The sequence below is a fragment of the Gallus gallus genome, chromosome 7 (genome assembly GCF_016699485.2).
Source record: "Gallus gallus isolate bGalGal1 chromosome 7, bGalGal1.mat.broiler.GRCg7b, whole genome shotgun sequence".
In the NCBI taxonomy this organism is placed as follows: domain Eukaryota; kingdom Metazoa; phylum Chordata; class Aves; order Galliformes; family Phasianidae; genus Gallus; species Gallus gallus.
Window position 1 is genome coordinate 27,405,155 of NC_052538.1, and position 26,642 is coordinate 27,431,796.

Here is a 26,642-nt window from a genome sequence, read left to right on the forward strand (position 1 = left end):
TGTCTTGTGTTTCCTCTGGAGCTGGGCTAAATTTAGCAGATTCACAGAGGAGTGTTGGACCGTAATCCATCTGGGACTGTAGGGGGAAGAGTGGGATCTGGGTTGTTTGCCTAGGCTTTTTGCTGCGTAACCAGCTTCAATGAGCCACCATTCATTATTATGTCCCTCCTCTGCTTTGCTGAATGTTCTGTAGCCTACTCCCTGGTCTCTTGGCCTGAACGGTTTAAAATTTAAGCAGGAGGGAAAGGGAAAAATAAAGACTGCTGGTTCTGGGTCCATACTGACTCAACTTCAGAGTGCAGATGTGCGTTCTGTATGCCTTCCATAGGCTGAGCCTCTTGCCTGTACTTGTGAGAACTGCAGTGATGCAGATACTAATGATGAGGACAAATCTCATTTCAGACTTCCCAAAAGTATTGCCTTCTGATTCTTTCAGCTTCCAGACAGTTAAAGAGGTTATTCCTCAATGTAGTATTTACACCTTGCAAGGCCTGTACACTGCTGGGTTGATCCTTCCGCTGCTAATCTTAAACAAATATTTCATGAGTGTGTTTTGAAGTGAACTAGCTCTGCTAAAAATCCCTTTTCCATGACCAGTCTGAGACAGAGCTAGGCAAACTGAAACGCAAAGCACATGTGTATTAAATAATGTATTTCAAAGTAATTGAAATTATGTTTCTGTATATCTGCTTCGGCACATTGCACAGATCTGATATATTGATACTGACACAAGAAGCCTGATTCTCCTGTCATTTACACAAGCATTTTGTCAGAGCAGTTGTTCCCAGGTCACACATTTTGCAAGAAGATCCCAAACCCATGTCAGCTTTGCTTAGTTTACATTAATCCCAAATTCTGGAAAGTAGAGTTATCATTATTGTCACTGTGATGGAGCTAATAGTCAGTGCCAGAAGGTTATTTATGTAAGTGCGAGTGTAATTTTTCCATTCATATTAATTGGTCCAGTAAAAGATATTACCTCCTCTTGCAAATGCTGCCTTGCTTAAACTCCAGAATGGCATTTTTCTTCTCTTTAAGGCAGGCAAAGTCCATTTGTGATAATTGCTTGCACATTGCAGTGAAGATTGGAATAGCCTCTAGTCTCTCTAAAGGCCTACAGTCAAACAGAAGCAGTAGTAACACTTTATTCAAGACTTGCCCATAAAAAAGCAACCTTGATTCTATCTCTTCAGCAACACAATTTGTAACTCATATTTGCTGGTGGCTCCCATGTTCATGAAGTGGGCCTGGTGCTCCATGTTTCTCACCAGGAGCACTTAGCTGTCTGATGCTAAATTAAACATTTTTGTTGCCCTTTGCTTTTGCAAGCCAGAGAGATCAAAAGTTAGGTAGTAGAACCCAGTGTTTATATTTCAAAGGCATTATTCTGTTTTCTAGGTTAGGAAGGAAGACTGAAATCTTTCAACTCAAGATATTTCTTTTTGATAGATCATTTTTTAAAAGTATTTTTAGGTATTTTAGATCTTACACTCCTTCCAGACTGTACCCAGCTCTTCAGTTTTTCTGTAGTTTTCACATATCTTCAGATTTTTAAGTTAACAGTTGCGTTTTGCCAAGGAATATATACCCAGTTTCCTTGGAAATCTATGGGAATTGCATTTAGGTATCAGAGAACAGAATCCAGCCTTAAGAGCCCAATGTCATTCTTCAGAAAAGCACTGAAGAATTTATTAACTCTGCAGGACTCTTACTCAGTGAAATAAGAACCTTTTTCCTTCCACTGACTGCAAAGTACAAATTAAGTTTCATGCAGTGTGAAGGAATCAAAGTGCTCTTGCTGCTGAGGAAGGCCATTCTAACCTGTGAAAAAGCTTAGATGGCAAGGGAAGGGCTCTCTTTTCACCCCAGTGGTCTTCATTGCCATTGCACATCTGCTCAGACAAATCTGCTGTAGTTGTGCCATGCAGACGTGCTGCTGTACCATAGGAGAACTGCTTCGCATATTGACCTGGGAGCTACACAGAGGTCAGTCTTTCCGTATATGCAGAGAAACATCTTTCTGTATGCAAAGTTGCAAAAGTGCACACTCATCAGCCATCATAAAACATGCGAAGGGACATGCAGGCACACCGGAGATGGGCCTGAGATCAGCAGCACTGGGGGCTGGCGCTCCTCCCTGCTGAGGGAAAGATAACACTCTGAGTGAAAGCACCTATTTTGTCTCATAGAGGGAGACTGAATCTCTCAGAGCATCAGACATGTACACCATTCCTGCCCGAGCAGTCAGCATCTGCCATGGTGAGTGGGAGCACTGAGACTAAGAGATAGCACAGGTGATGCATCCGTCACGTACCCCGAGGCTCTTGCAGTAAATTCCTCCTAATAACAACTGAAAAGCCAACACAGATCAAGGAACTGATCTGGGTTAAAGTTAACTTTTTTTTTTTTTCCATCTTAGATTATTTTTAACCTGGATCCTTTTGCAGCTCAGATTCACTGTGAGGCTGCACAAACATTTCTATTGGCACAGGGTAAGGCACAGCACCTGGGAGAGACAGAAAAGGCAACAATGGGTTTTGGCAGGGCAGCTGGTGCTCAGATTCAGAGCGCTCATGGAACATCATGTAATGTGGAGCTGTTACATACCCAGAAGACAGCTGAATGTAGGAATTAAAAACTGCTCCAAGACATCATTATTTGTCCCTCTTACAGAAAGACAGCAGGTTTCTCCTTGAAGTGAGTGACTGGAAACGCCAGCGTATAGAAGTTCAGCTTTCAGTAATGTCTGATGTTACCAAGATGAAGGGGGATTTCTAAGTATTTGGTGCTGGACAGACACTCACTCACTGACATCCCCCAGAGCAGCATTTCTGCACAGGGCATCAAGCAGAAATCCTACCTGCCAGGCAGCTAGCATCCTTGAAACAAAGTCATTGCTATTCTGTGGGCACAGGGTACTGATATAAGTAGAAAGGTTGTTTTCTAGCCAGTCAAACCATAATATCTGATAAAAAAATAGCTTTAAACCTGTTTTTTTATTTCTCCTCCCTGCATGCTGCCTGTTAGCTGTATCCTCATTATTTATTCCCTCTGTAAGTTCTAATAACAGCTTTACAGATTCTTTTATGCTTGTCTTAGATCTGGTATTGTCAACCAGAAAGTCCTCCCATCCTAAACATTGCCTGGTAAGAATTATTTTACATTCCCTTTCTACCCTAGAACAAAGGAAAGAAGAAAATACACTTAATGCAATAATTTGGCCCAAGTAAATAAAGGCTCTTACAATATTGACATTGAATTTTATTTTAATTCCAATGCAATCCCCCCAGACTGGCCAAACAGAGAAAGGTTCTTCTCAAACTAGTAAAAGCTGTGTGCCAGTTCTTTAATTTTTCTTTTTGTTTGCCTTGAACAATCATTGTGTTGGATAGTGGATGAGAGGATGGGTGATGAACAAAGCTTTTAGCTCACTGCAGAACATCTCAGGAAAGTAGACTGACTAGTCTTCTACCAGAAACAAAACCAAAGAAAACCAAAAACACAAACAAACAAACAAACAACTTTCTTTAAGGAAGGAGAAATGCCTTTTAAAGAGAAAATTAGCTGTGGTTTCCAGCTTCTAAACAGAGCAACCTCAGGCAAGTTGAGGCAGGCAGATGAGGAATACTTCTGTTAGACCAGTAGTCTGTAGTTGCTGAAATAACTCACCTTTGTCGTGCTCAAGTGGGTGAGGCTCCTGTTTGTCTTGGAAAGCAGACCATGATGGGCTGAGATAGGCTCATGATTTCCCCACTGAGGCCCAACACAGTGCAAGAGGAGCCAAAACATGTCCAAAGAGCAGCGTTTTAGTGCTTTGTGTCTTCCATCACTGGTTATTGCTGTGACTCCCAACGATGTATCTCTGCTTTAATGGAGATAAGTGCTTCAGGAAACGAACACAAAAGCTGCTTAAAAATTTTATTTCGTTATTTTTTGCTTAAGGTTTTGTGTGGTTGTTGTTTGTTTGTCTTTTTATTCTCATCAGGAGCTTTTTCAGGATGTGTCCACCATCCACCATCGTTCTCCAGAAAATGAGTAACTCGGTACTGCCATAAAGCAGTACATAGCTCCACTTTCTGGAGCCCATATGTTAAACTGGTTTGTGAGGGGATGCTGTCTGCAACTCCTCTGGTGAATCTGCTGGCAGGTCGGAGGAGTCCTGCCTGCAGGTCTTTGCAGGCCACATTTATCTACATGAATATCTAGGGACAGCTCTAAGTTCATAGAATCGTAGAATCAGTAGGGTTGGAAAAGACCTCTGAGATCACCAAGTCCAACCATCAACCCATCCCCACCACGCCCACTAACCATGTCCCTCAGTGCCAGATCTCCATGGTTCTTGAACACCTCCAGATGTTTCAAATTCTCTTGAAACAGCCAGAGTTGCGTGAAAGTGAGTGTATGTGTCTTATTCTGTAGTCTGCTGTACCGTTATCTGCCTGGTGCTGTTTACTCATTGAGCTTTTTAAGATACTTTGGCAGAGAAGACTTGGAGCAGCTTGTCTTTATGTCTTGGGCTCTCCCTCCTTTGCAGAGAGAAGAAGAATGAGTTGTAAATTAGGACAGAGAGTTATGTTGCTGTCAGTGGGGGGAACTTACGATGTTCAGGAGAGCTGGGTTCTGTGTCGTGTACAGGTGAGGCTCTGATGGAGCACCTGGCAGAGCAGATGGGTCTAGAGGGCTTCCCAGTAGAGTTGGTGGGCCAAGATGCTCGTTGGTCACGCAACTCTACTAAGTTGTCATAAACCATTCCCATGCTGTTGTCTACAGCAGAAGCATAAGGAGTGACGTATCCTAACATTTGCTGAACATATGCCTGCATTGCAGTTCAACGTGGAGTTTGTGCTGGGCTGTACATATTTCTTTTTAATTTGTTTGTTTTAGCTAGTTGAGAATGTTCTTTTTTTACCTACCACTGTGCTGCATTGAGGAGCCAAAAACCTCTCCTTGGAGTTGTGCTCCCTTACGCCAGGAGGGAATATGATTCCATTTATTTATTTATTTTTAATTTATTTGCTCTGTTTTAATACCCAGTAAAGTTGCTGTTTTTTCCAACTGGCACAACAAGGCCCTGACTATTTTTAAAGAACGTGGTTCATTTGATTTAATCTAATGAATGTTTAGTGCTGTTGAAAATAGCTGGAACCAGAGCCAAGAATAATGTACTGCACTGTGCTAGTTGAGCAAGGACTGCTTCACTCTGCCAATCTGCCTTCCTTCCAGTTGTTCACATTTACCTGGTTTTGTGAATAGCATTTGCAGACAGGACATATTGATCGAGGTGCTTTTTTAATACTAGATCTAAAAGCCAGTAAGGTCAGAGCCATATTCTGACACACTCATTTGAATAAACATCAAACCATAAAAACTCTTCTTGATGCTCTATGTGCATAATCTCTGTTTCAGACCACTTTAAGGGGAACACAAATTGCCAGTATCTTTTTACTGCACGCAGAGAAAATGAAGACACGAAGTGGTCATTTTTCCCCCAAATTATTCAGAAATTTAGTGGGAGAATCGGTAATGAAAGGAGTCACCCCGTGTCTGCTTCTTAAAGAAGGTACATTTCAGGCACGTTCTTGCACTTCTGAGTATGTCTCAGCAGGTTACATCACATACTTAAATGACGTATTTAAAACTCTGTGGATCCCTTTCCCTTTTGCCATCTGTGACTTGAACTCGTTAGATAGCTGTTTCCCTGTTCTTTCGAAAGAAATGAGTAAATAATACTTAAGCTTCATTGGATTAGAAAAATAAATCAGCCATAATGCATCCTGCTCCCTAATAGCGGTGCCCACTGGGATTGGTTTTCTGCAGTGATCACTTTACACCCCCAAGCACAGTGTGGGACTGACTTGAATAAGCAACAGACAGACGCTCCCGATAGCCATTACGTTATTCGTCTCTCTGCGTGATGGGGGGAAAGAAGCAGCACCTGTCACTATGGCAGAAATGTTGTCACTGCTGTTCTGCATTACAGACCTCAAGGGCAATCCAGGCCAATGTATTTCTCCACATTTCTATTGACTCAGATGGAACCATTACACCACTAGGTATTTTATGCTGCGCTTCCCTCAAATGCATCTTTCAGTTTACAACTGAGGGAAATTAAGCCCCCGATGCAGGTGTGAGAGAACACAGTGTGCAGACTGACACGTCCCATCTTTCACCCCAAAATTTCCATGAGAGGACTGGGTAGAAGTATTAGGAGAGCTTACATAGCAAAAGTCACTTCTGTGGACTCTCTGGGATTTCATCCAGAAGCGTCTCAATCCTGGGAAGTTTCTGAATATTCAAGAGCAGAAAGAACTCACTGCCTCATCATCCCAACTTCCCTTCCATCCTCTGTGCCTCACAGACACAGTGCTGATGGCTGTGAGTCAGGACCCGAACGTCTTCACAGTCACTCTGCTGCAGATAACAGCGGCTGTGTTTAGAGCGTGGTGCCAGGAGGTGTTTCCCCAAAGAATTCCTGAGACTCAGCCTTAGTTTAGAGTGAGAGTGGGAAAGTTTTACTTGACATGGGGACACAGAAGCCGTTCAGCCAGATATTATTGCATCCTGTCCAAAAATAACATTGAAATTACAATGTGAACATAGGAAGTGAGGTTAAGGACCCTTCCTAGTCCCAGGCAAGAGCCTCCTCACCCCTCATTTAGGCCAAGTGAACTGTGCAGCATTATTTTTCCCCATGTGATCTGCTACTTCCCAAACACCAAGCTGCAGGCTCAGCACAGGTCCCGCTCACACTGATGGTAAACGTCATGGAATCATAGAATTGCTCAGGTTAGGAAAGACCTTCAAGATCATCGAGTCCAACCTCAACCTAACCATACTACCCTAAATCTAACAACCCACCACTAAATCACATCCCTGAGCCGTGTCATCCTCAGCCAAAGCTGCAGCTGAGCTGTGGGCGCAGCGCGTCTCTTCTGCTTTTAAGAGCTAATCAATGACATGATTATTAGAACTATCTTCTAGTCATCTCTTATTTATTTATTTATTGTATTTATTGCATGTATTCATCAGTAACTACACATATGGATGTGTATTTTGAAAAGAGAAGCCTTTCAGATATAACCTTCACAGTATTGCTAGTGGTGGGGAAGGAAAAAGAGAGCCTGCTTCACCTCAGAATAATGAATTCAATTCCATTGTAATTAAGCAAACCACTTTTTTTCAGTGCTGAAATTACACCTTAATTAGGTTTTAGAGTTTGGCTGCAATTACAGGACTGCAAACTTGCATGTCAGACTTCTCCCATAAGTACTCTTTCACTGAACCTTCACCTCTAAGCACTGTTTTATTGCCGTGTGCTGTCGGTGTCATGTGCACCATATCTTTAAGATGTGCTCTTTTTGGCCTGATGGCTCAAACATTCCTTGAGTGAAGTCAGAAACAACTTGTCTCCCACAGGCAACGCTGGGGTTTGGTTAGGGCTTACCACTAGATGTCCCTGTGAACCCCTCAAACCTCTCATATCTGCAGAGTTTTGTGGGAGCCAGCTCGGGTTGGTGAAATCTCAGTGCTGATGTGGGATGCTGAGCCCTCGTGGGATGCTTCACCCACATGGGATGCTGTGCCCTCGTGGGATGCTTCACCCACATGGGATGCTGTGCCCTCGTGGGATGCTTCACCCACATGGGATGCTGTGCCCTCGTGGGATGCTTCACCCACATGGGATGCTGTGCCCTCGTGGGATGTTTCACCCACATGGGATGCTGTGCCCTCGTGGGATGCTTTACCCACTTGGGATGCTGTGTCCTGGCAGCAGTCAGCTCTGTCAAGTGTTTAGGGACTGAAATGCTACTTTTAGGGTGTCTCTAGTTTCTTAAACAAGGAATCTAAAAGGTTTGCTTTGGAAGGCTTTTAAAAGCTGCCAGGAGCAAGGTTCTGCTGTGCTTGGTGTTGTGAAGACCCTCCATGAAGGACAGCTCCTGCCTTATAGACCAGATCCACATACAGGAAGACACAGGGCAAGAGCACACTGAGATGCCACTGAAGAGCACGTTGCCCCTTTATTTTGTTTGCTCAAAGCAGGCTGAGTCAAGGTGGGAGGCAGCAGCTCAGAGGGCAGGATGTGGTGTGAAAGGCAGAATACGAAAGAGAGAGATGTGGTATGAAGCAGAAGGTGGAGAAGTGAAGGTCCTTAGGAAAAAACAGGCTGCCCAGAGAGGTCGTGGATGCCCCGTTCCTGGAGGTGTTCAAGGCCAGGTTGGATGGGTCCCTGGGCAGTCTGGTCTAGTATTAAATGGGGAGGTTGGTGGCCATGCCTGTGGTGGGGGGTTGGAGATTCATGATCCTTGAGGTCCCTTCCAACCCGGGCCATTCTGTAACTCTGTGGTGGGGGGGGGCCCTATAGGTTCCCCATCCACATCTTCCTTTTCCACATGCTGCTGTGACCACTGTTTCCCATGAGACATATTATCTGCCTGCTGCAGGCACCAGAGCCCGTGCATCTCCCAGATAGGCAAAGTCCCAAGTCAAAGAAAGACACAACACACAGCGAACATAGACAGAGTGAAGGTTCACTTCATTCTCATGTGCTGATCAGCAGCCTGGTGCTCAAGGGCAGGGAAACGGTGAATGCTCCAGGCTGGTTCTGAGGTTACCAGTGCTTCCAGTGGGGCTGCAGTCAATAATTCCCACATGTATGCTTGGGACCGTGGGTTTTTTGCTCATTTTTCAGTACAAGTGTGCAAAATGATGTTGCCACTTTGCAATCCTGCCCAAGCTGTCCCACCGGCTGCCTCCAGCAAGGTTCACTTTGGCACCTCCAGTTTTGCATGCTTTAGGTGGGAAACCCTAACATGACAGGCTGGCACCTTCTGAAAGGAAAGCTCTGCCAGGTTGGTCCGTGTCTCAGACTCTCACCCTGAGCAGAAGGGCTGTGGTGCTTCAGGCACACCTCCTGCAGAAAGCCGACGGCAGAGCTGTTGGGCTCGCGGGCTGGTTAATGCTTCCAGCCAGCTGTAAAAGGCTTTGGCTGTGTCTGATGCTTAAGCTGAAGGAATGGCGGGGAGGGAAAAAAAAAACAGTCGTGAACTTGGGGGGGAATAAAAATAAGTTTAGCCTTTTAAAACCTCGGTAACCTATCGGAGCTGCAGCAAACTTCCTCCGGGGCAGCTCCGCTCTCCATCCCCGCGGTTCGGACGCGGCCGAACTCCTCCCGCCCGCGGCCCCCCTGGCTGCCGGCGCTCCGCCCGCCGCCGCCCCGTTGCATAAGGGCAGGGCTGGGGCGGCCCCGCTCCGCCCCCGGAGGTGCGCGCCGGGCTCCGCGGGGACAGCGGCGGCGGCGGCTCCGCGGGCGGCTCGGCCGCTTAGCGCCGTTCTCTTTCCAGTATTTTTCGGCTTTGAGGCTTTTTTTTTTTTTTTGCTTTTTTTTTTTCTTCTCCTCCAAGCGGGCCGGTGGCTCCTTGCCATGAGCAGCCCGAAGGCAGCATGAAAGCGGGCAGGCGCGGCTATCCAGCCCGCTCCGGTGTAGGATGGCTCTTGGCGAAGTGCTGCTGCTGCTCCTGCAAAGGTCGGTGGGGACGGGGGGGGGGGGGTCGAGGTCGGGAGGAGCGGTTGTCCGCGGGGGTCGGGGCCGGGAGCTCAGTGGGAACCCCGGGCAGCCGCCCCTCCAAGGGAGAGAGTGCAGGAAAAGGGGCGGAGGAGCGGCCGGGACCCTCAATCCCGGGGCAGCCGGACCCCCCCGGGGCAGCCGGAGCCCCCTGAGCATGCAACGGGGCGGGGGCATCGCGAGGGAGAAGGCTGAAGTTGACGGGATCCGCGTTATCGTGGCCGGTAGGAAACACCCAGGGACTGTAAGGTCAGCGGGGCAGGCAGAAATATTTGCTTAAATGAGATTTCTTCTCCCTGCTTCCCCTCCCTTCCCCGGTCTTTCTTGGGCTCGGGCAGAGCAGCTCGCTCCGGGAACATCTGTTTCTCACAGTCAACAAAATCTGTGAATGGCGATGTGGGGAGGGCTGGGGACGCTGGGCCGAGGCTGAGGGCTCCTTGTGGAGCTGTGGGAACGGCGCGGTGCTGAGAGCGCCTCGTGAAAATAAAAGGAAATGTGATTTTTGCTAGGAACACCCCGGCTGAGATGGGCTGGGTAAAGGCTTCCCTGCCCGCAGCCTTCGTGCTGCGATATGGCTCTGGAACTTGTTCTGCATAGTGCAGGTTTTTAGTGGGGGTATCTATGTGGTATCACTGAGTGGCCATGCGTCAATGTCCCCAACAGCACTTGCATCTGTTATTTGAGGTGGTTGTGTCTCTTCAAGACTAAAGCCGTTAAATTCAGGCTTTCCTTCATGATGGAATGCCCAGGTGAAGATGGGCTTACTCATTTCACGATGCACACGTTTGCAATGCAGGAGCACTGCTGCCCCAGTTACTGACCCAGAGCAAGCCAGAGCAGAGCTGAAACATGGGCTTGTGAGATGTTGATCTCTGTAAGCCTGGGGAGAACATCCCACTTCATGCCAGCTAAGCGACTTCAAGGGATGTAAGAAGAGGCACGTAACCTGGTAACCTCTGTGGAGCTGCTAACAGAAAGGTTGTAGAGCTAAACCACTATGAAAGCCAGGCCTCTAGGTGGAGGGGGAGAGGAAACAGCTGGCTCTTCTCTCTCCTTTTGAAATGTTAACTGTGTTTGCAGTTCTGGCTTAAGGGTTGGTAACAAAAAGGGTTTTGTGGCACTGGTTGCTTTCCTTTCTTTTGTGACCTCGGTAGTCAACTTGGAATGGGCAGAAAGTGTAAGAAGCTACCTGTTACACTGTCATAGAAGACCAAAGGCAGTCCAGTAGTGGAAGTGCTCCCTAAGCACAAGCAATACCAAACCCTGTAATTGAGAAGGGATTTGGGTGTTCCAGACAATAACATCAGTGTGTTCTTGTTGGCAGCTTCTGCCATTCAACTGGGAGATGCTCTGAAGTGGCAACCTGGCCTTTGAAGCGTCGTGTATCCGGCATTGTCAGTATTCATCTTTGCTTTGGGGGGACGTGTCTTCTCTAGGACTAATCACTGATCTCAGCCTTGTGGTAGGGAGAGGTCACTTCTGGCTGTGTTAAGATTGGATATACGAAACACCTTGGAGTAAAATTCTCCCTGCTGCCCCATCAATGACCTTTCCTTTGCCTCTCATTTGACAGATGCCTAGTGTATCTTGATCTTTGCACCAGCCAAGTAGGTTTCATTGTGCCAATGAAAACTTTTGGTGAGTGGAATTGAGCGGCTGAGCCTATGGTTTGCTCTCAAATAGAGGTTGGTGCTTTTTGTGCTGTGGAGTTTGGAAGTGATGGGGATGCTTCATCTCCCATATAGCAGTAATAATGCTGAACTGAAAAAAAAGAAAACAACCAACAAACTGCAGGTTCTGAGCATGAAATAAATACATTTTGTGTAGCTGGTCATTTCTCTGAAGGATTTTGACAGGCAAACTATTGTATAAATGATCTCCTGTCTTTTACAGCAGCAGTGACCTTGTTCCTCCTTTTGTGCCTGTTTCTCTCGGAGAGTTACTGATTATGTCAGCTTTGCCTGTGTACAGAGCTATTGGGATCCATACAGGGAAAGTGAATGACACTTAGTACCAGTTTTCCTCTGACCCAGATAGTCCCCTACGTGAACTAAATAAGGACTACTTCTCTGTCTTGCAGTATGGAGAAGTATGAATCCTAATATAGGAGTGCCTCGGAGCAAGAGTCTGTCACTTGTCCTCAGCCATAAAAAGGGGGAGCTAAGAGCAGTAGCCTTGCACAGCCTCCAGGCCAACGGCCTCAGTCAGCCAGGAGCAGCCAAGCAAGGTTTCTTGCAGTATATCCTAAATGCACAAACCCAAAGTGTTTGCACAAACCTGGTGTAATGGGATGCCCCTCAGCGCTGCAGGACGGCCTTTGAAAGCAGGCTGATGAGAGGGTTCAGGTTCTGATGGCGTTCTGATAACAAGAGGCAGTCGTTGAGTTTTCCTCACCAATCAGCCCAGGATCTGCAGTTTAAAATAATTCCGTGTCTCTTTTAACACCATCTCCTCAGTGATCTGCGTGGTTCTGGTCTGAGGCTCCACTGAAACAGTTGTGATGTGGGAACGGAGGGAAAGAGGAGAGCCTTCTGCTTTGAGAAATGCCTGCTGTGGAGCAAGTGCTCATCTGCACGCTCCAACTGCCACAAGGTCAGAGCTTGGTTACCTTTAACCATGGAGCTGAGGGCAGAGTTCAGTGCCATTGCCCCACACTCCCATCAGCACACGGCTCTGCGGCATGGCTGTGCAGGGCTGGCACCGGGTGGAGTTTGGCTCTTCCTTCTGCATTCTTTGTGTTACTGCCCTCTTTCTTTCTTTGCTTTCTTTCCCCCTCCTTGGTTTCTTACTATCCTTCTTGTAATGCACAGCAAAGGGAGCTGCGCCAGCCGCCTTGAGCATCTCTGCTCGCTGGTCAGAAACAGAGCCTTAACTGGAAGTTGGGCAAACTGGCATAATTTCAAGGGCTGTCAGCAGCATCTTAATGAAAGTTATTTCTTCATTAGGTAGAAAGTGAGATCTGATGGTGCTTTTTATAGAAGGTGCTGACATTGTGTTAGAGCAAACCGCAAGCTTTGCTAAGGAAACTGGTACCTTAGTGCTGCGTGGTAGCAAGGGAGAGATCTGCGGTAGTATGTCCAAGCCTGTAACATTTCCTAATTTGAACATATTTTATTTAGTGTTTCAGCCTGAGCCATGGTTACACTGCATAAAGTGCAGTGGAATGCACGGCCAAAGCAGTTCTGTCAAAAATGAGGCAGAGGAGAAAACAATAGTAAAGCTAAGGGTGTCAACCAAAGCTTGCTTCGTTTCCTGGTCCTTCCTGAATGAGAAATATGAGGAAACTGTTACCTTCTCCAGATACACTCTGTGGGTTAAGCCGCTGTGTTGCTCATTAGCTGCATCTCAGTAAAGTCAGGAGGATCAAGTGTACCGGCTCTCTGTGGGCGCCAGCCTTGGGCTCGGCTCCTTCTCCTGGCAAGTTCACAAGAAAATGGCTCTGTGAGGTATGGGAGAACTGTTGCTGTCTCCTTCCAGCTCTGTTAAGAGAAAGCCAGTGAGCCCATGGCAGGAGCAGCTCTTCCAAGCCCCGTGTTCTCCCACCTCTGCAGGCTGAGTCAGGAGCGGGAGTGGGTTGTGGCAGAAAGGGGTGATAGAGCTGATGGAAACACTGCTCATCTGGGCAAGTGGGATGAGCATGGCAAGGTGGATGCTGATGGCAAAAAAAAAACCTTAGAACTAGTGTGGAACTGTGCTTTCCAGTGCCCACCTTGCACCCTGCCTACAGTGTCCTGAGCTAAGCATGTGCAAAGTGCCCAGCAATCCCCGTGCTGATCTGCTGGAGTAAATGAAGACCCGTGGGTCTGAACCTTTGAGTGTCTTCCCCTTGAATGTGGCAGTGAGACCTATGAGTATTTGGGCAGAAGTCTTGAGTCCAATGGACTGTCTCTGAACACGAAGAATGGAACAGGAAGCACAGCTGGCTGTTATGGTTGTCAATCCAGTGTCAGGGAGCAGTAACCCCTTTTTAGGAAGATTTAGCTATAAGTATTGTTAAATCTTACCTGTTCATAAGAGATGTTTTAAGGTCAGGACGTTGCTCACGGGTTTGCTCAGGTCTGCTTTCTGTGGCTCTGTACTACCAGGGCATGTGAAGCATCAAAGAGCAGAGGAGGTTGGGGATTCTCACAGGGCTGCTTGTGCACAGGGCTCCTCTGCTCGCTTCCAGCCACTTTCTGTAACCCTGGTGTGCCCCACATCGGTGCCAGCATTCAGGATGCTTTACCAAGTGTCAGTCAGTTCCCAAGACCCAAACAGTCCAAGTGTGATTTGTCATCTTTGCCAATTCCACGTGCTGGATGACTCTAGCTCTCTGGACATGAGGTAGCCCCTCATCCCTTGGCTTCGTTGTCTCCATTTTCAGGCTGGTCATGCAGCCTCATCTTTTTGGGATGTGGATATATACAGGATGTAACAGCAGTCGTACAGAAACTTTCAGATCTTAACTCGTGTAAATAAGGTAGACAGCAAGATCAGCTTTCAGTTACAGCTCTGGGGCTGGATGCGGGGGTGGGATACTTATTATTCAGATTGCTGCATTGTTTTAAACTTTGATAAATTCATCCAGCCTTAAAGAAACGTGGGGATTGCTTTTATTCGGGCAGAGCTCCTCAACTTTCCATTCATGCCAAGAAACATGCAGGAACTCACAGGGCTTTATTCATCTTGTCAAAAGCCTGCAGAAGGGAGACTGTATTCCAAGGGAAAATAAGAACAGATAATTATGAAAAATATAGCTTGGGTAACTCCCTGCTTAATTCAGAGAACGTGGGGTGACTTAGCATGCTGCTTTTCTATAAAGTAAGAGCCAGATTGATGTATTGTTTAGGAATCCAGTGCACGGATGCTGAGATGAAATAGAAGGGCAATAATTTCACATGACCCCAGAAGGATTTTGGTGTGGTGGTGGGTTTTTTATTTCCCCAACTGCTATGTTTCAGCACACACCTTGTTAAAACCTTTGTATGTGTTAAGAAAACTCCTTTGTCATGTTGAAGTTAGAAAACTCAAAACATTTGGGTCTAAAAATATCACTGATACCGTACTACTCAAACACAGCAGAGCACTGCTGCATTTCAGTGTACTTCTCGCCCGTTAGCAGGCTTTGTGAAAGGCATTTTGGTCTTTGGCAAAAGTTGTGGTTTCTTCTCAAAAGAGAAGAACCTGTCGAGTGGTCAGTGAGTGCAGCAGGATTCCCCAGGAGTGGTTTTTGGTTGGGTGAGGAGCTCCAGCTCTCCGCTGGTTGAGCCGCTGCCTATCAGTTGCTATTGCAGTACGGTTCAGTTGCAAATGTTGCATCACGCGGTGCAATATGGTGTAAAAATACTTCCAAAATAGCTGCAGAAGTACAGCAGGCTGCTTTCTGGAAAAAGATTACAAGTCGGACCTGAGGGCTTGTAACTATTAGAAAACACCTAAGGTAATATACCCAGAAATATCTCCCTTGGCCAGTGTTCTTTGCCGTTGTAGAACCACAAACCAAAACTCAGCCCGTTTGCTTTTAGTTCACGTTTGTTGTGGCTGATTATCCTGAAAGACAACCGGTCCATGGGATGAAAGGCAGTTAGTGCATGCCATCTCTCCTTTCGGATGCTGCTGCCCTGGGCTGTCCCCGTTGGGCTGAGGATGTGGAAGCTGCACGCATCACCTGGGCTCCTTGCAGATAGTTAGGATGAAATATGAAAATGTCACCGGTGGAGTCCTAATGACAGGAGAAATGGAACCTGCAAACTGGATTATAGCAGTTAATAATAGAACAGCTTCTCTTTGATGGGGAGAGAGCCATTAAATACGCCTCAGTTTACATATATGTCATTGGCTTTTTCTCTAATGCGATGGGCGTAATATCGCATTGCAGAAAGTGACCTGTGCAGCTCTGGTTTCTCACTCCCCGCAGTTCCCAGTGCCTACAGATGCTCTTCTACTGTATGGAAGGTCTGATTGCTTGGTACTTTAGGAAAACGGAGCAAATACATCTCCCATTTTGCATGTTGTCACGTAAGAACTTGGTAGTTACTATTTGACTGCCCCTGTTGCATCGCAGTGCACTTGATGGCTTACTGTGCTGCAGCCAGCATTGATTGGCCTTGGTGCAGCTCAACACCTCTGAAGTCTTGGAGTCCTGCAACATTATGTTCCAGGCTGCCTTGAGCCTGGGAGCCAGGTCTGCAGATAAGCCTGCTACAGAGCCCAGCATTGCACGTGTGTCCCTTTGCAATGGGCTCTGCTGCAGCCCCTGCCCACACTGAGCGCCCTGCAGACCACAGCCCCGGCTCCAAGGCAGGCTATGGGAAGGGTTGCACAACCCCGTATAATTTAACCACACGCTGAATAAATACACTTTCGAAAACTCTTTTGAAGACATGTTGCCTAATTAATCCTGCAGGGGGTATAATATGTATATTTTTGAAATCCAGTTTTAGCATCGTGCAATTAGCTTTTATGGCCTGAGGATTCTGATTTAAGACATTCTTTCATTACTAATGGTAATCTGTTTTAATTAGAAATGCAGATGTCTTTTAGGTCCAAATGTATCTGAGTGGTACAGTGTAAAAAGATGATTCACAGCCAATACTATTGAAGTGCCTCCAGACTGCTATTCATTATACTTTCTGTAGTTTGAACCCTGAGGACCAACATGGTTCTCAAACATTGCTCTCAGCTGTAGTATGTGGAGGCTGAATAGATTTCTTTAGGAAACAGAATAAGTATTAATCAACAGGGATCCTTAGGAGGGCAGCAGAAGGAAAATCATAGCTGTAGGCAGGAAGGAGGCAAGCACTGCGAGTGTTCCAGCAGTGACTTCAGCTCTCTGACAGCAGAGCACAGCCCTGCCAGGTGCTGAGCAGACAGCAGCATCTTCCCTGGCTGTGTCTCAGTGTCACTGAGCTCACTCAAACTCGAGCATCCCGGGCTGTGTGGGGAGGGCTGCAGCTGCTGGGAGCAGTGCTGTAACATCTGAGCGGGCAGTGTGTCTCTGAGAAGGGCTTTGAGCAAAGCAAGCTGCAGACAAACACTTAAAGACTAATGTCTCCTGAACATTCACTACACTCGTCCTTTAGAGAGCAAACTATGGGGTTGGTGGATGCCTGTGATGGGGCATTGTGCGTTGCAGTCAATGATTACCTGACTTGACAAAGTGTTTTCAGAGTCAAAGAGCCTCTGCTGCTCAACCAGCCTACCCTCAGTGTTGTGTTCGAATAAAAGTATTTCTTTTTCCTAGTTGTTTTGAAGGATGTGGCTAAAAAGAAGTCACTGCTCAACAACAGTGATGTAGCTGTGAAGAGAGAGTTTGTACTGATAATCTTTCTTGCTTGATAGAACAGTTTTGCGGCTACTTGTGATTACACACTAATGCAGGGGGAAGCCAAGTGACGCTGTTGTAGTGCAGCTCTCTGCTAAGCTGGACTTCAGGTTTTTTTCCCATTGGTAAGGTGCTGGGAAACCATTGGATGTTCTTTGTGGCCCTCCAGAAACCTGAATCACTCAGTTCCTCAGGAGCAGCCGTACTGGGGATGCTGGTGGCTGGGTCGAGGCACAGCCTTGGAGGGCTGAGAGCTCGGTGGAGTGCTGCAGAGCTCTCCTGCCCTGAGCAGCAGATGTCTCTGAGAGCTCAATTTCCCATCCCATCTCTCCTGCTGACGCAGATGCAGCGTAGCAGTGATTTCAGCACTGATAGATGATAGATAAATGTACTGACTGGTGCTGCGGGGAAGGTTCCTTCCAGTCCTGCTCCCTGCCCTGCAGACAACCGGGACACAGATGGTGTGGGCTGTTACGTGGGGCAGCAAGTGATGTTCTGCATTCCTGCTTAAGCTGAGTGAGCCAAAGCTTCCCAAAGTCTGACAGTCTTGAGTGTGCACTTAAAAGTCTCCGAGCTGCTTCGCCGTTTTTCTGTGCCGTGTTCAAAGAGCCAAGCATCGCCAGCACCAGCAGTTCTTATCTGTGTGTTTTATTTCCCAACCGCTGTTTGCGTTTACTTCATTCATTACTTCTCTCAATCCATCCCAACCAGTACCTTTGCTGTGAGCTTGTATTTCCCGCTGGTATTTCTGGAGGAGAAGGGTGTGCAGGAAGCTGCTTTGGGCAGTGGCCGCGGAGGCTGAGGCCGCCATGTGTCTGTCGTCCAGCACCCCAACCTCGTTGTTCTTGGTGGTCTCGTGGTGTCCGCTCTCGCCTGCACCACTCGCGACTTATCCTTGTTCCATTCTTTTCTTTTCAGGGGCTGTCAGAGCCTGAATAATTTAAGAGGGAACAAATGAGAGACGTTCATGGAGGACTCTGTTCTTACCTAGGCACAATTTGACAACCATGTAGATTGCCTTGGGTTTCCACTGCACCTACCACAACTTTACTAAGAGAAAAGCCCCCTTTCCTAGACATCTGTGTCATTCTTGCTTAGTAAAGTTATTCAAGATCAGCGCCTTTGGAATTGGTTGGTAAATGGACAAAGACTTTCTCTTTGCCCGGAGCTCCTGACAGCCTCCAAGTACCAAAGAGAACTCCACACCACTAGAAAGCAAGAGACAGCTGCTGAATGTTGGAAGCTACTGCATTTGGCAAAAGAAGCTGACGCTAAGATGCACACAGTTGTGTTTGGTTTTTTTCTGCTTGTTTTCTGTGCTTTCTGAGCCCTATGTGTGCCTGGAAAGTTTAATGACCAATTCCTTCTTTCTCAACATGCAGTTTTTCTTCCTACCCCAAAAAGCTTTGGGTTCTGTTCTTGCTTTTTGTTTTCCAATTCCAATTTGTTTTGTCACAGATACCCTTCAGTTGTTTCCACTAGGAATTGTTTGGGAACATAGCTATGGTTTCCTTTGAGGTAGGGAGATAATAAGTAAGACATTCAGATGTCCTCCTCTCTCCCTCAAAGTTCAGTGGTGGTTCACCTTGCATAGAGGCTGCTGGCTTCGAGCATAAAGCACAGCTGTCCTTAGCAATCTCAGAATCATTAAGGTTGGAAAAGACCTCTAAGACTATCCAGTCCAGTGATGTCATTCAGCTGAGAAATGACTTCATTAAATGTGGGAACATTCTTACAGTAGCTCAATTTGGGAGCTGCTGAATGAAGCTGACCCCTGATGCTTGACAAAAGAATAAGGCTTGTGTTGTATTAACAGCTGCTTGGAAACCACGTGCAATACATTTTGTTTTTGTGCCCACCACTAGGATAAAAGGCAGTATTCACCGTCTTTGGTACCCTTAGCGCTCTCAGCAGAGCAACGTTGCTTAGATCAAAGTTAAAAAGTCGGCTTCTGTGTGGGTGTCTTAAGCATTTCACAGTTCCTTATGCTAAAAGTAACGGTGTACTTGCAAAGGCCAGCAAATGCTGTTCTTGTTCAGCTTTAATCATGACATTTCCCCCCTCATCATCCCATACAGGTCTCCGTAAAGGTTCAGGGTTAAAACTTTTTTTTATTTTTTTAAAACATGCATAAGTCTCCTGTCAAAATATAGCAAGGAGGATTTTGCTTTGTGTTTGGAGTCCTGTTCCTTTTGCTGCTAGTGACACTTTCTCTGGGAACTTCAGGGTTTGGGATGACGTTATTTTTTGTCGCAGAACGAGGACAGTGTAAATACAAAATGTAAAGTAGAAAACCTTAGAAGCGCTTCAAGCTGTTTGACTAAATTGAAATAAATGTTGGTTTGTTCAAAAAAAAAAAAAAAAAGAAAAAAAAAAAAAGCATGCCCTTTCTGGATCTTGTTACTCTTGACTTTTTATTTCCTTTCTTTACCAAAGCGAGATGCGTGCCTCTTACCTTGAGAAATCCACCCACCCAGCTGTGAGGCGTTAACAGAAGACTGTTCCTATGTGTGTTCCCTGCAGATGTGGTGTTGGGCTGGATCAGGATGAGTGCTGGGTTCAAGCCCCAGCCAAGAGAATGGGTGAACGAAATTGAGCACGTAGACCTGCTGTGTTTGTCCTCAAACTGTTGTGTGGAGCAATGGCTCTTTTTCCGAGCTTTTCCACACTCCTTCATTCAGTGGAAGTATATTCTGGAATGGGGCTGCTGTGCCTGGGGAGGTAATGAGGGTCCCTTGAAGGACTCGTGGTTGGTCAGTAGTGCACCTATCTGTGGTATCTGGGGACAGGAGCTGGCTAGGAGCATCTCCCCAGTAGATGAGTGGATTCACTCTGTGTGTGAAGTCCTCTTGTTATTCTTATCGTGAGCTCGGAGCAGCTTACACGAGGGGTGTTATGGAAAGGTCCATAAATGGAAAGAAACCTGTCTTGGATGCTCATCACAGCTGTAAGCTATTATATGGATACATGTTTCTGGATGGGACACCTGATGAGGAGGACCACAGGTGTGTCTGCCACTTGAGTGCTGCCAGGTCAAGCTGCACACTTTCCTGAGAGCCTCTTCAAAGCTGCAAGGACATGTCCTGCCCTCACATGCAGCAGCTCCTGCGTTAAATGCTCTTGCACAGGAAGCAAGATCCCGCCCTGTATCCATCTGAGAACCCCTTTTCCTCTTCTCCCTGTGCCTTCCCTGAGGTTGCCTCTGGCAATAGCTTTAAGTCCACATGTAACTGTAGCTGTGGTGGGAATGACTGCTGTGGCTGTTCTTCTTACCAGCACTCTTGGACAGCAAAGAAGTGATGTTTACATGCAGTGGGCTCCAGCACTGTGCAGCTTCTCTCCCAGCGGCCCGGCTCTCTCATTCTGCACGCTCTCAGGGTTTCAGGAACTTCTCTTGCAGGGTCTCTTGAGACCGTGCGCCTCTGTGCTGCTTCTCCAGGCTTTGGGCTTTCTCTCAGCCTGTGAAACTTTCCCAGAACTGCAGTGACTTTTTGCTGACCTCCGGGAACCGGCGCTCTCGAGCCCTGACGCTCCGGCTGGCACAACCAAGACCTGGAGACTACTTTGGGATGTCAGCTTTCCCAGCACATGCTGGATGAAAGCCTCATCTGAGCAACACCAGCTAAAAATAAAAGCTATTCAACCGGAGCTAATGGCGGCCTGCCATGAGTTATTGCTCATTAAAGGGAATTGTCAGATGCTTAACTTCAGCTAATCATTTCCTGCTGCGAGATCGGCCTGGTATGGAACGTACTCAAATGTGGGAAGGGGATTCACAATAACTAAATTTAGTCAAGGGTGTAATTTACTCGGGCTCCCTCTGTAGTTAATGGGAAGAGAGAGGCTGCTGCAGGGGGTGCATCCCGCTCCGCATCGCCCTCGGGCAGGAGCAAGCACGGCTCCTTGATTGCCAGGAGGAACCAGCTCCTGGCTAGGTGAGTGCCTGCTGTCCTCTGCTTCATCTCCTCCCTGGAAGCAACGACTGGGAAGCTTTGGTACTGCGACCCTCCCAGGAACATCCTTCTTTCATTACAGCGAGGCTACGGGGAATTCTGCAGAACATCATCTTTGTCAGATGGCTCTTCTTGCCCGTTTCCAAGAAATATCGGCTATTGAATAAAGAAATGGTTGTGTTCTGAATGTTGTGTGATTAATTTATTTTTTCCAGTTAATTTTGGAAGTTAGTCTCGTTTGCATGTTTGGCAGTGAACCCAAAAGTCAAAATTTGAGTTCTCACATTACAGTGACTGGAAAGTTTGTCAAGTACGTCTGCTTTTAGCAATGTGGGTTTCTTTCTCTGTTGGACTCGAAACATGTGCATGAAATATTTAACTCCATATCTCTCTTTAAATTTGGACCGAAGTCGTTTCATCCACATAAATGGAATTGCGAGAGTCCTGCCAGATTGATTTGTGCTTTTGGGCATTACTTCCAAACTGAAGCTTCAAGTGGTGTTCCGAGATACAAACGGAAGATTTTGCTGAAGCTTCCCAAGTCTGCTCATTTCCAGGTGGTTATAAAGACAGGGAGAACGTTTGAACTCGGAGTGAAATTTGCATTGAGATTTTGATAGCAGCATTTCAAGGTGTCTTTACCCCATGGGTGAAGCGGGGTCCTACACTGCGTCCCCTCGTTTCTCCCTCGCTGGCATCTCAGGTGCAAGCAGGGCAGGGCACACGTGGGAGCCAGGAGAGTTTTGCAATTTCATTGCAGAAGTTAAATGCACTTCTAATCTGAAGGGCTTTTCATGCCAGTTGTCCTTTATCTGTGTCCGATGCGGGCACTGAAAATTTCCTTGTGTTCACTTGGGACCCGGTACAGACGCAGGGCCTGAGGAGGCAGTTTATCTGCTGACATTAAAAGTTGTCAGGTTCATTATTTACATTTGTCATGAACCAGTGTTTAGTGTTTTCACTTGAGGAATGGCTGCAAAGTGACTTTGAGTTATCTAGATATTGCTACCTCCCTGTGTTTTAGCAAATCCATGCCAGATTTTACATGCAGAATAGGCTCTAACGCTAAAACTGGGATCTGTCCCGTCATCTGCCTAAGCCACAAAGTTTTGTAACCCTGACTTGTGCCAATAAAAATGTTTCTCTGAGCATGTTTTGGACATTGAATACAAAAGCACAGAAGAGACCAAAGAAACAGTGCTCATTGCTCCTTCGGCCATCTTTGCTGAGTAGAGCTTTACCCCTTTAGTGCTGGAGCAAACAGGAGGTGACAGAGCCCCAGGGAGCTCATAAAGTTACGTGGTCCTTGAGATGTGACCTGGAGCCTACAGCCTCTTGGTGCAAGAGCTGCTCTTGGACAGGGCTGGGGGGGGGTGCATTTTGATGGCTCGGATGATCCTTGTTTGTTTATTGCATAATACTAACATAGGGGCTGTGCCTGTGCACAGGGAGAGTCTGGATGCCTCCCTCTTTCCAGGATTTTCTGCTTCAGAGATTCCTGTCCTTCAGGAAACGGTAGCTTGAGAAAGGACCGAGTCAGTCTTTCACCCACATCTGATTCAATTCTGTCTTTGTCATAAATGTTATTTTACAGCAATCACTGAATGTGGAAAATGGGCTCTGCTGAGCGGAGCGGGGTTCGTTTTTGTGCTCGTTGGTCAGGTTGTCGTTATTGGCTTTCATTCATGAGTGGAATTATTTCTGTGAAGAAAAAAAAAAAAAGTTGATTTCCATGCACATGCTAACCGAATTACCGAGGTCCCATTCTGGCTCATTTTCTCTGGTTTCTGTGAAAAAATCCTTTCCTCTCAGGCTGTTTTGCGGGGATGAGAATTGGAGCCGTGCCTACATCCTCTGGTCCCATGTAATGATTCACCTCCTCTTAGCTCGAGCAGGAGTGTGTCCTGGCATAGTTATGCATTTTCATAACCCTGTTCAGTATTAACGTCTGGTTATCAAAGCATACTTCCCTCCTATCTTATACGGTCTGTGCTCCTATGGATCAGAATGAGAAGCCTTTCCCATTCCCTGTTGCAGACTCGGGTTCTGCAGATGGATCCGATGCTGTGTTATCCGGGTCAGACCTCTGCTCCTATGTGTGCTGTGGGGAACGGGGAGGTAAAAATAAAACGTCTTGGTGTTCAGTTCCAACAGCAATTCCTACTGCCTCAAGTGGGAATACAGCCATGCCGCTGGAAGATGTCTGTGAGATTTTTGTTTTTCCTTTCACCCGGCTTTGCACAGAGATGGAACCTTCCGTTTTCCAAGTAAAAGAGCCGTGCTTTTGTGGCCGTCTGTTCACTGCAGCAACAACAGCAAGCATTTCATGACTCTGGCGGTGCGAAAGCTCCGAGCGTTAAAGCTCTTCGCACTGGCCGTGTATCTGCTGCAGTCATATTGCCAGAAGTTTCTTGGAGGTTTGCTTAGGGGTGTTTTGGAAACTGTCATTTCTCCTCGCTGAATGACTGGGTTGGCCAGGAAGTCCATCTAGCCACACTCGTCTGCTGATCTCCCCGCACCCATCCCGCTTCACCAGAGACCTTTTTTTAGATGGGGCTGCGGTGACACAACAACCACACACTGCAGTGCCTGCAGACCTGCTGCGGCGTGCCTTCGGCCACTTGTTTCAGTGGGTGCCTGAATTACTGCTCCGTGAGCCGCTGTGTCGCGCTCCAAGTGCTCGCTGGCTCTTCTTGAGCACAGTCAGCTTCCAGGCAGCTCTTGCAGTTCACTTCGCGAGGCACATATGTGCTAGCGCTTTGCAAGAAGAACACGGTAACGTGTTCTGCTTGATCCGCTCAGTGTTTGGATCTCCACCTCCTACCACGTGTCATGATAAATGTGTTTGTAGCTGTACGTGTTGCAGAAGCGGTGCAGTTCACACAAGCAGGGTTTTGGAGGTCATCCCAAAAGTCTTTCCTGGCAGATTTTGTGTGTTGCACTTCTCTGCCTGTCATTAAGGGAGCTCTGCTCTTTCTTCAGCTCCACTCTTGCCTTCGTGACTGTGTCAGTGTGACCTGTATTATGTGTAAAAAAATCCTTCTCAGCAGGGATGGCAAATAGCAAGTGTGACTCATTTAAGAACATGGCCATATTGGCAGTTCCTTTGGAAAAAAAAAAAAGAAAAGGGTTATGAATATCGTGTGTGGAGTCTAGGTGTGTTTTTTGGACAGCACATGTTTGGACGTGGTGGGAAATAAGGCAATGAGGTGGGAGTGCTTTGTACGAGTGTTGGCTGCTGAGCAGAGCAAAGCCACCCAACGCTGGCGGTTCTCTGGCATTTGGGGAGCAGACACACATCCTTTCCATTCTGTTTCCCTGCCTGTCCTCCAGCTAGAGAGCACACTGATGTCCAGAAAGAAGACGAGGCTGGGGCAGTCTGCATGTCCAGCCTTGAACTGCTGCATGGCCAGCCAAGCCCAGGTCTCCCTCCCAGATCCCTTACGGTGGTGAGCTGGGACACGTGGCAGGCAAGGAGAGTGAAGGAGACTGGATATCTGCTAGGGTCGTGTGCAGCGTGGCACAACTGAGATTTAGTAAACCCTGCCCGGTCCTAGGGGTATGGAAAATATGCCATTCCTGGTAAATAGCCTTTTCCATTACCATTGCCATGACCTTGAGCAGGAAAGTCACAAGCCTCCTTCAAGTAGGATTGTTGCATTGTGTAACTTTCCTCACTACCCAAAGCTTTCCTTCCTGAAACTTTTGGGCTGGCAGTATTCTCCACTTGCTGGTCTGGAAGCCTGGCAATCAGTTTGGAGATCATTACTGGCCCTAGGTTAAACTTCAGACAAAATTCATACAGTTGGGGATGGTAGTCTGTTGGCCAGCTCTGGGACATGAGGTGTTTCAGCCTCACTTCTGCCTTTTCTTGGATGGCAGTGGAGAGTTCCTGACTGTCCTTGGGGTGGTGGGGTTGGACCAGATTCCATTTCACCTCCTATCATCTCCCTTCCATTACTAGCAGGTAAATTGACAAGGTGCCTTTGGATCAAGGTTGTAGTTTGGCTATGCTGCTTCCAGGCTGTAGTAAAAGCCTCTCTGTACATTAATTAACCAAGATATGGAAGATAGCTTATCCTCGTTTTCACTCCACCTCTTGCCTAAGGCCTCTCCCCAGCAAAGTCCGTGTTACACCGTGCCCACTAACCATGTCCCTCAGTGCCAAATCTCAACGTTTCTTGAACACCTCCAGGGACTGTGACTCCACCTCCAACCTGAACTCTTCCAGCACTTCTATTCCCGTGCCTGCAGCACCGCTCCCATTGCAGCAGGACTTTCTGGCTGGGAGCATGGAGAGGAAGGAGAAGGTGCTCGCACTCTATGAGCTGCCCAAGCGCTCAGAATCACTGTCTTGAGAGCCTGAATTGTGCTGACGTAAGGCGTGCTGAGTAACTGCCTGGGCATCACGTGGAGCCCACCCCAGGAGGCTATCTGAAGCCCACTGAATGGAAGATAAGCTGCCCACAGACAAATATTATCTTGCACTCGTTGATTTAACGCTAGTACGCATTCACAGAATATCAGCAGTAGCTGGCTGAAAGCAGGCCTTTCTGAGATAAGACTCCTGCTTTGCCCGGATGGAGGAATGTCTGAAAGCAGTGGACCAGAAAGATCTGAGCAGCTCTGCCTGGGATCTGCCTTCTTCCCAGACACGCTCGCTCTGACTCCTCCTGTTGTCAGAAGACAGACAGATGAGGTGGATTTTCTGCTCTCTGGGAAATGGACTTTGACTTACTCTACTTGGTTGCAGTTATTTCCACATGTTCTAAGTATATGATTTTTGATGCCAGGTATGTAATAAATCATTGGTTTGACTTCTGACTGGGGCTGTCTAGTTGTGATGTCTTGGAACTGCACTTTGCAAGGTAGGCTGCAATCTCTGCTGGGTGTACAGCTGGCTTCTAAATCAGGATAGGCGACTGTTCTCTGGGAGGGCAGCTCTCCTTCAGCATGTGCATTACCCAATATCCACAGTGGTGTTTGTTGTTGAACTGAGAGTGTCTGGATGCACCAGGCTGCATTCGTGTGCTGTAACTCATGTTTTTGTTTTCTGCTGGGTTGGTTAGGACACTCAGAGATAAGCATCTAAAAATGTGCAATAATGTCAGATGAGTGCTTTCCGACGTACAATATGAGACATGCTTTATGGGAGTGTGACAGAATTTCTGGATTTTGTAAAAATAAATAAATAGTGATTTCTTCTTGAGCTGAATGAGATAAAAACATCTCGGTCCCTGGTTGCTCCTGGGGAGGGAGTTGCTTTTGCCACAGTTTCAGGAAGGTGAGAGCAGGACACTTGTTCCTAAAGGGCAATTGAGAAATGTTCAGCAACTTGTTTGCTTTGTTTCTAAAGACTTATTGATATTGGCACATCTTTGGTCTGTTGTTTCGGGGGGATGAGGGAGGGAGGTTGTGCCATTTCCAAGGTGCGGGACTGAACACGTGCATTGATAATCACAGTTGGATACGGTTCAGCAGAGTCTCCTGCTTAGGATATAATGAAAATCTTTTTAATTTAAAGCCTGCCTTGTATCTCCTTGGGTGTTTCCTTTGGTTTGAACAATTTGTCATCTTTTGTAATTGTCCATTACAATTTCATAGCTCTGGAGAAGGTGTGAAGTCTTCTAACAAATTGCTTTCAGGGGCAAAGCAGATAATTTCAAGGTGCTTCAAATAACCTTCAAAAGTTAATACGCAGTCAAACCAACAGTAACGTTATTGGGGTCTGTCAAAGGCTGAGAAACATCTATGGCGTCATGACCTGACAAAGTGTTGGTGGCTGTCAGGTCTCTTGTAGTAATCTGCTCTTTATGCTTAGCTT

General features: G+C 46.9%; 1 protein-coding gene across 21 annotated transcripts in view; it reads left to right on the forward strand.

Annotated features, from left to right (window-relative positions):
• Positions 1-26,642, forward strand: part of KALRN (kalirin RhoGEF kinase) — a 446,039-nt gene that overhangs the window by 372,170 nt on the left and 47,227 nt on the right. For 4 of the 21 annotated variants that reach the window (XM_015289985.4, XM_040703553.2, XM_040703552.2 and 1 more), the window contains exon 1: positions 9,252-9,523. The exons of 14 other annotated variants lie outside the window; for them this stretch is intronic. In XM_015289985.4, coding sequence (XP_015145471.2) covers positions 9,442-9,523 — 82 coding nt within the window. In that variant the 5' untranslated portion in view covers positions 9,252-9,441. Of the gene's footprint in view, positions 1-9,251; positions 9,524-17,783; positions 25,612-26,642 lie in introns of those variants that run through there. 3 more of the 21 variants (XM_046944186.1, XM_046944187.1, XM_015289984.4) reach the window with 2 other exon arrangements.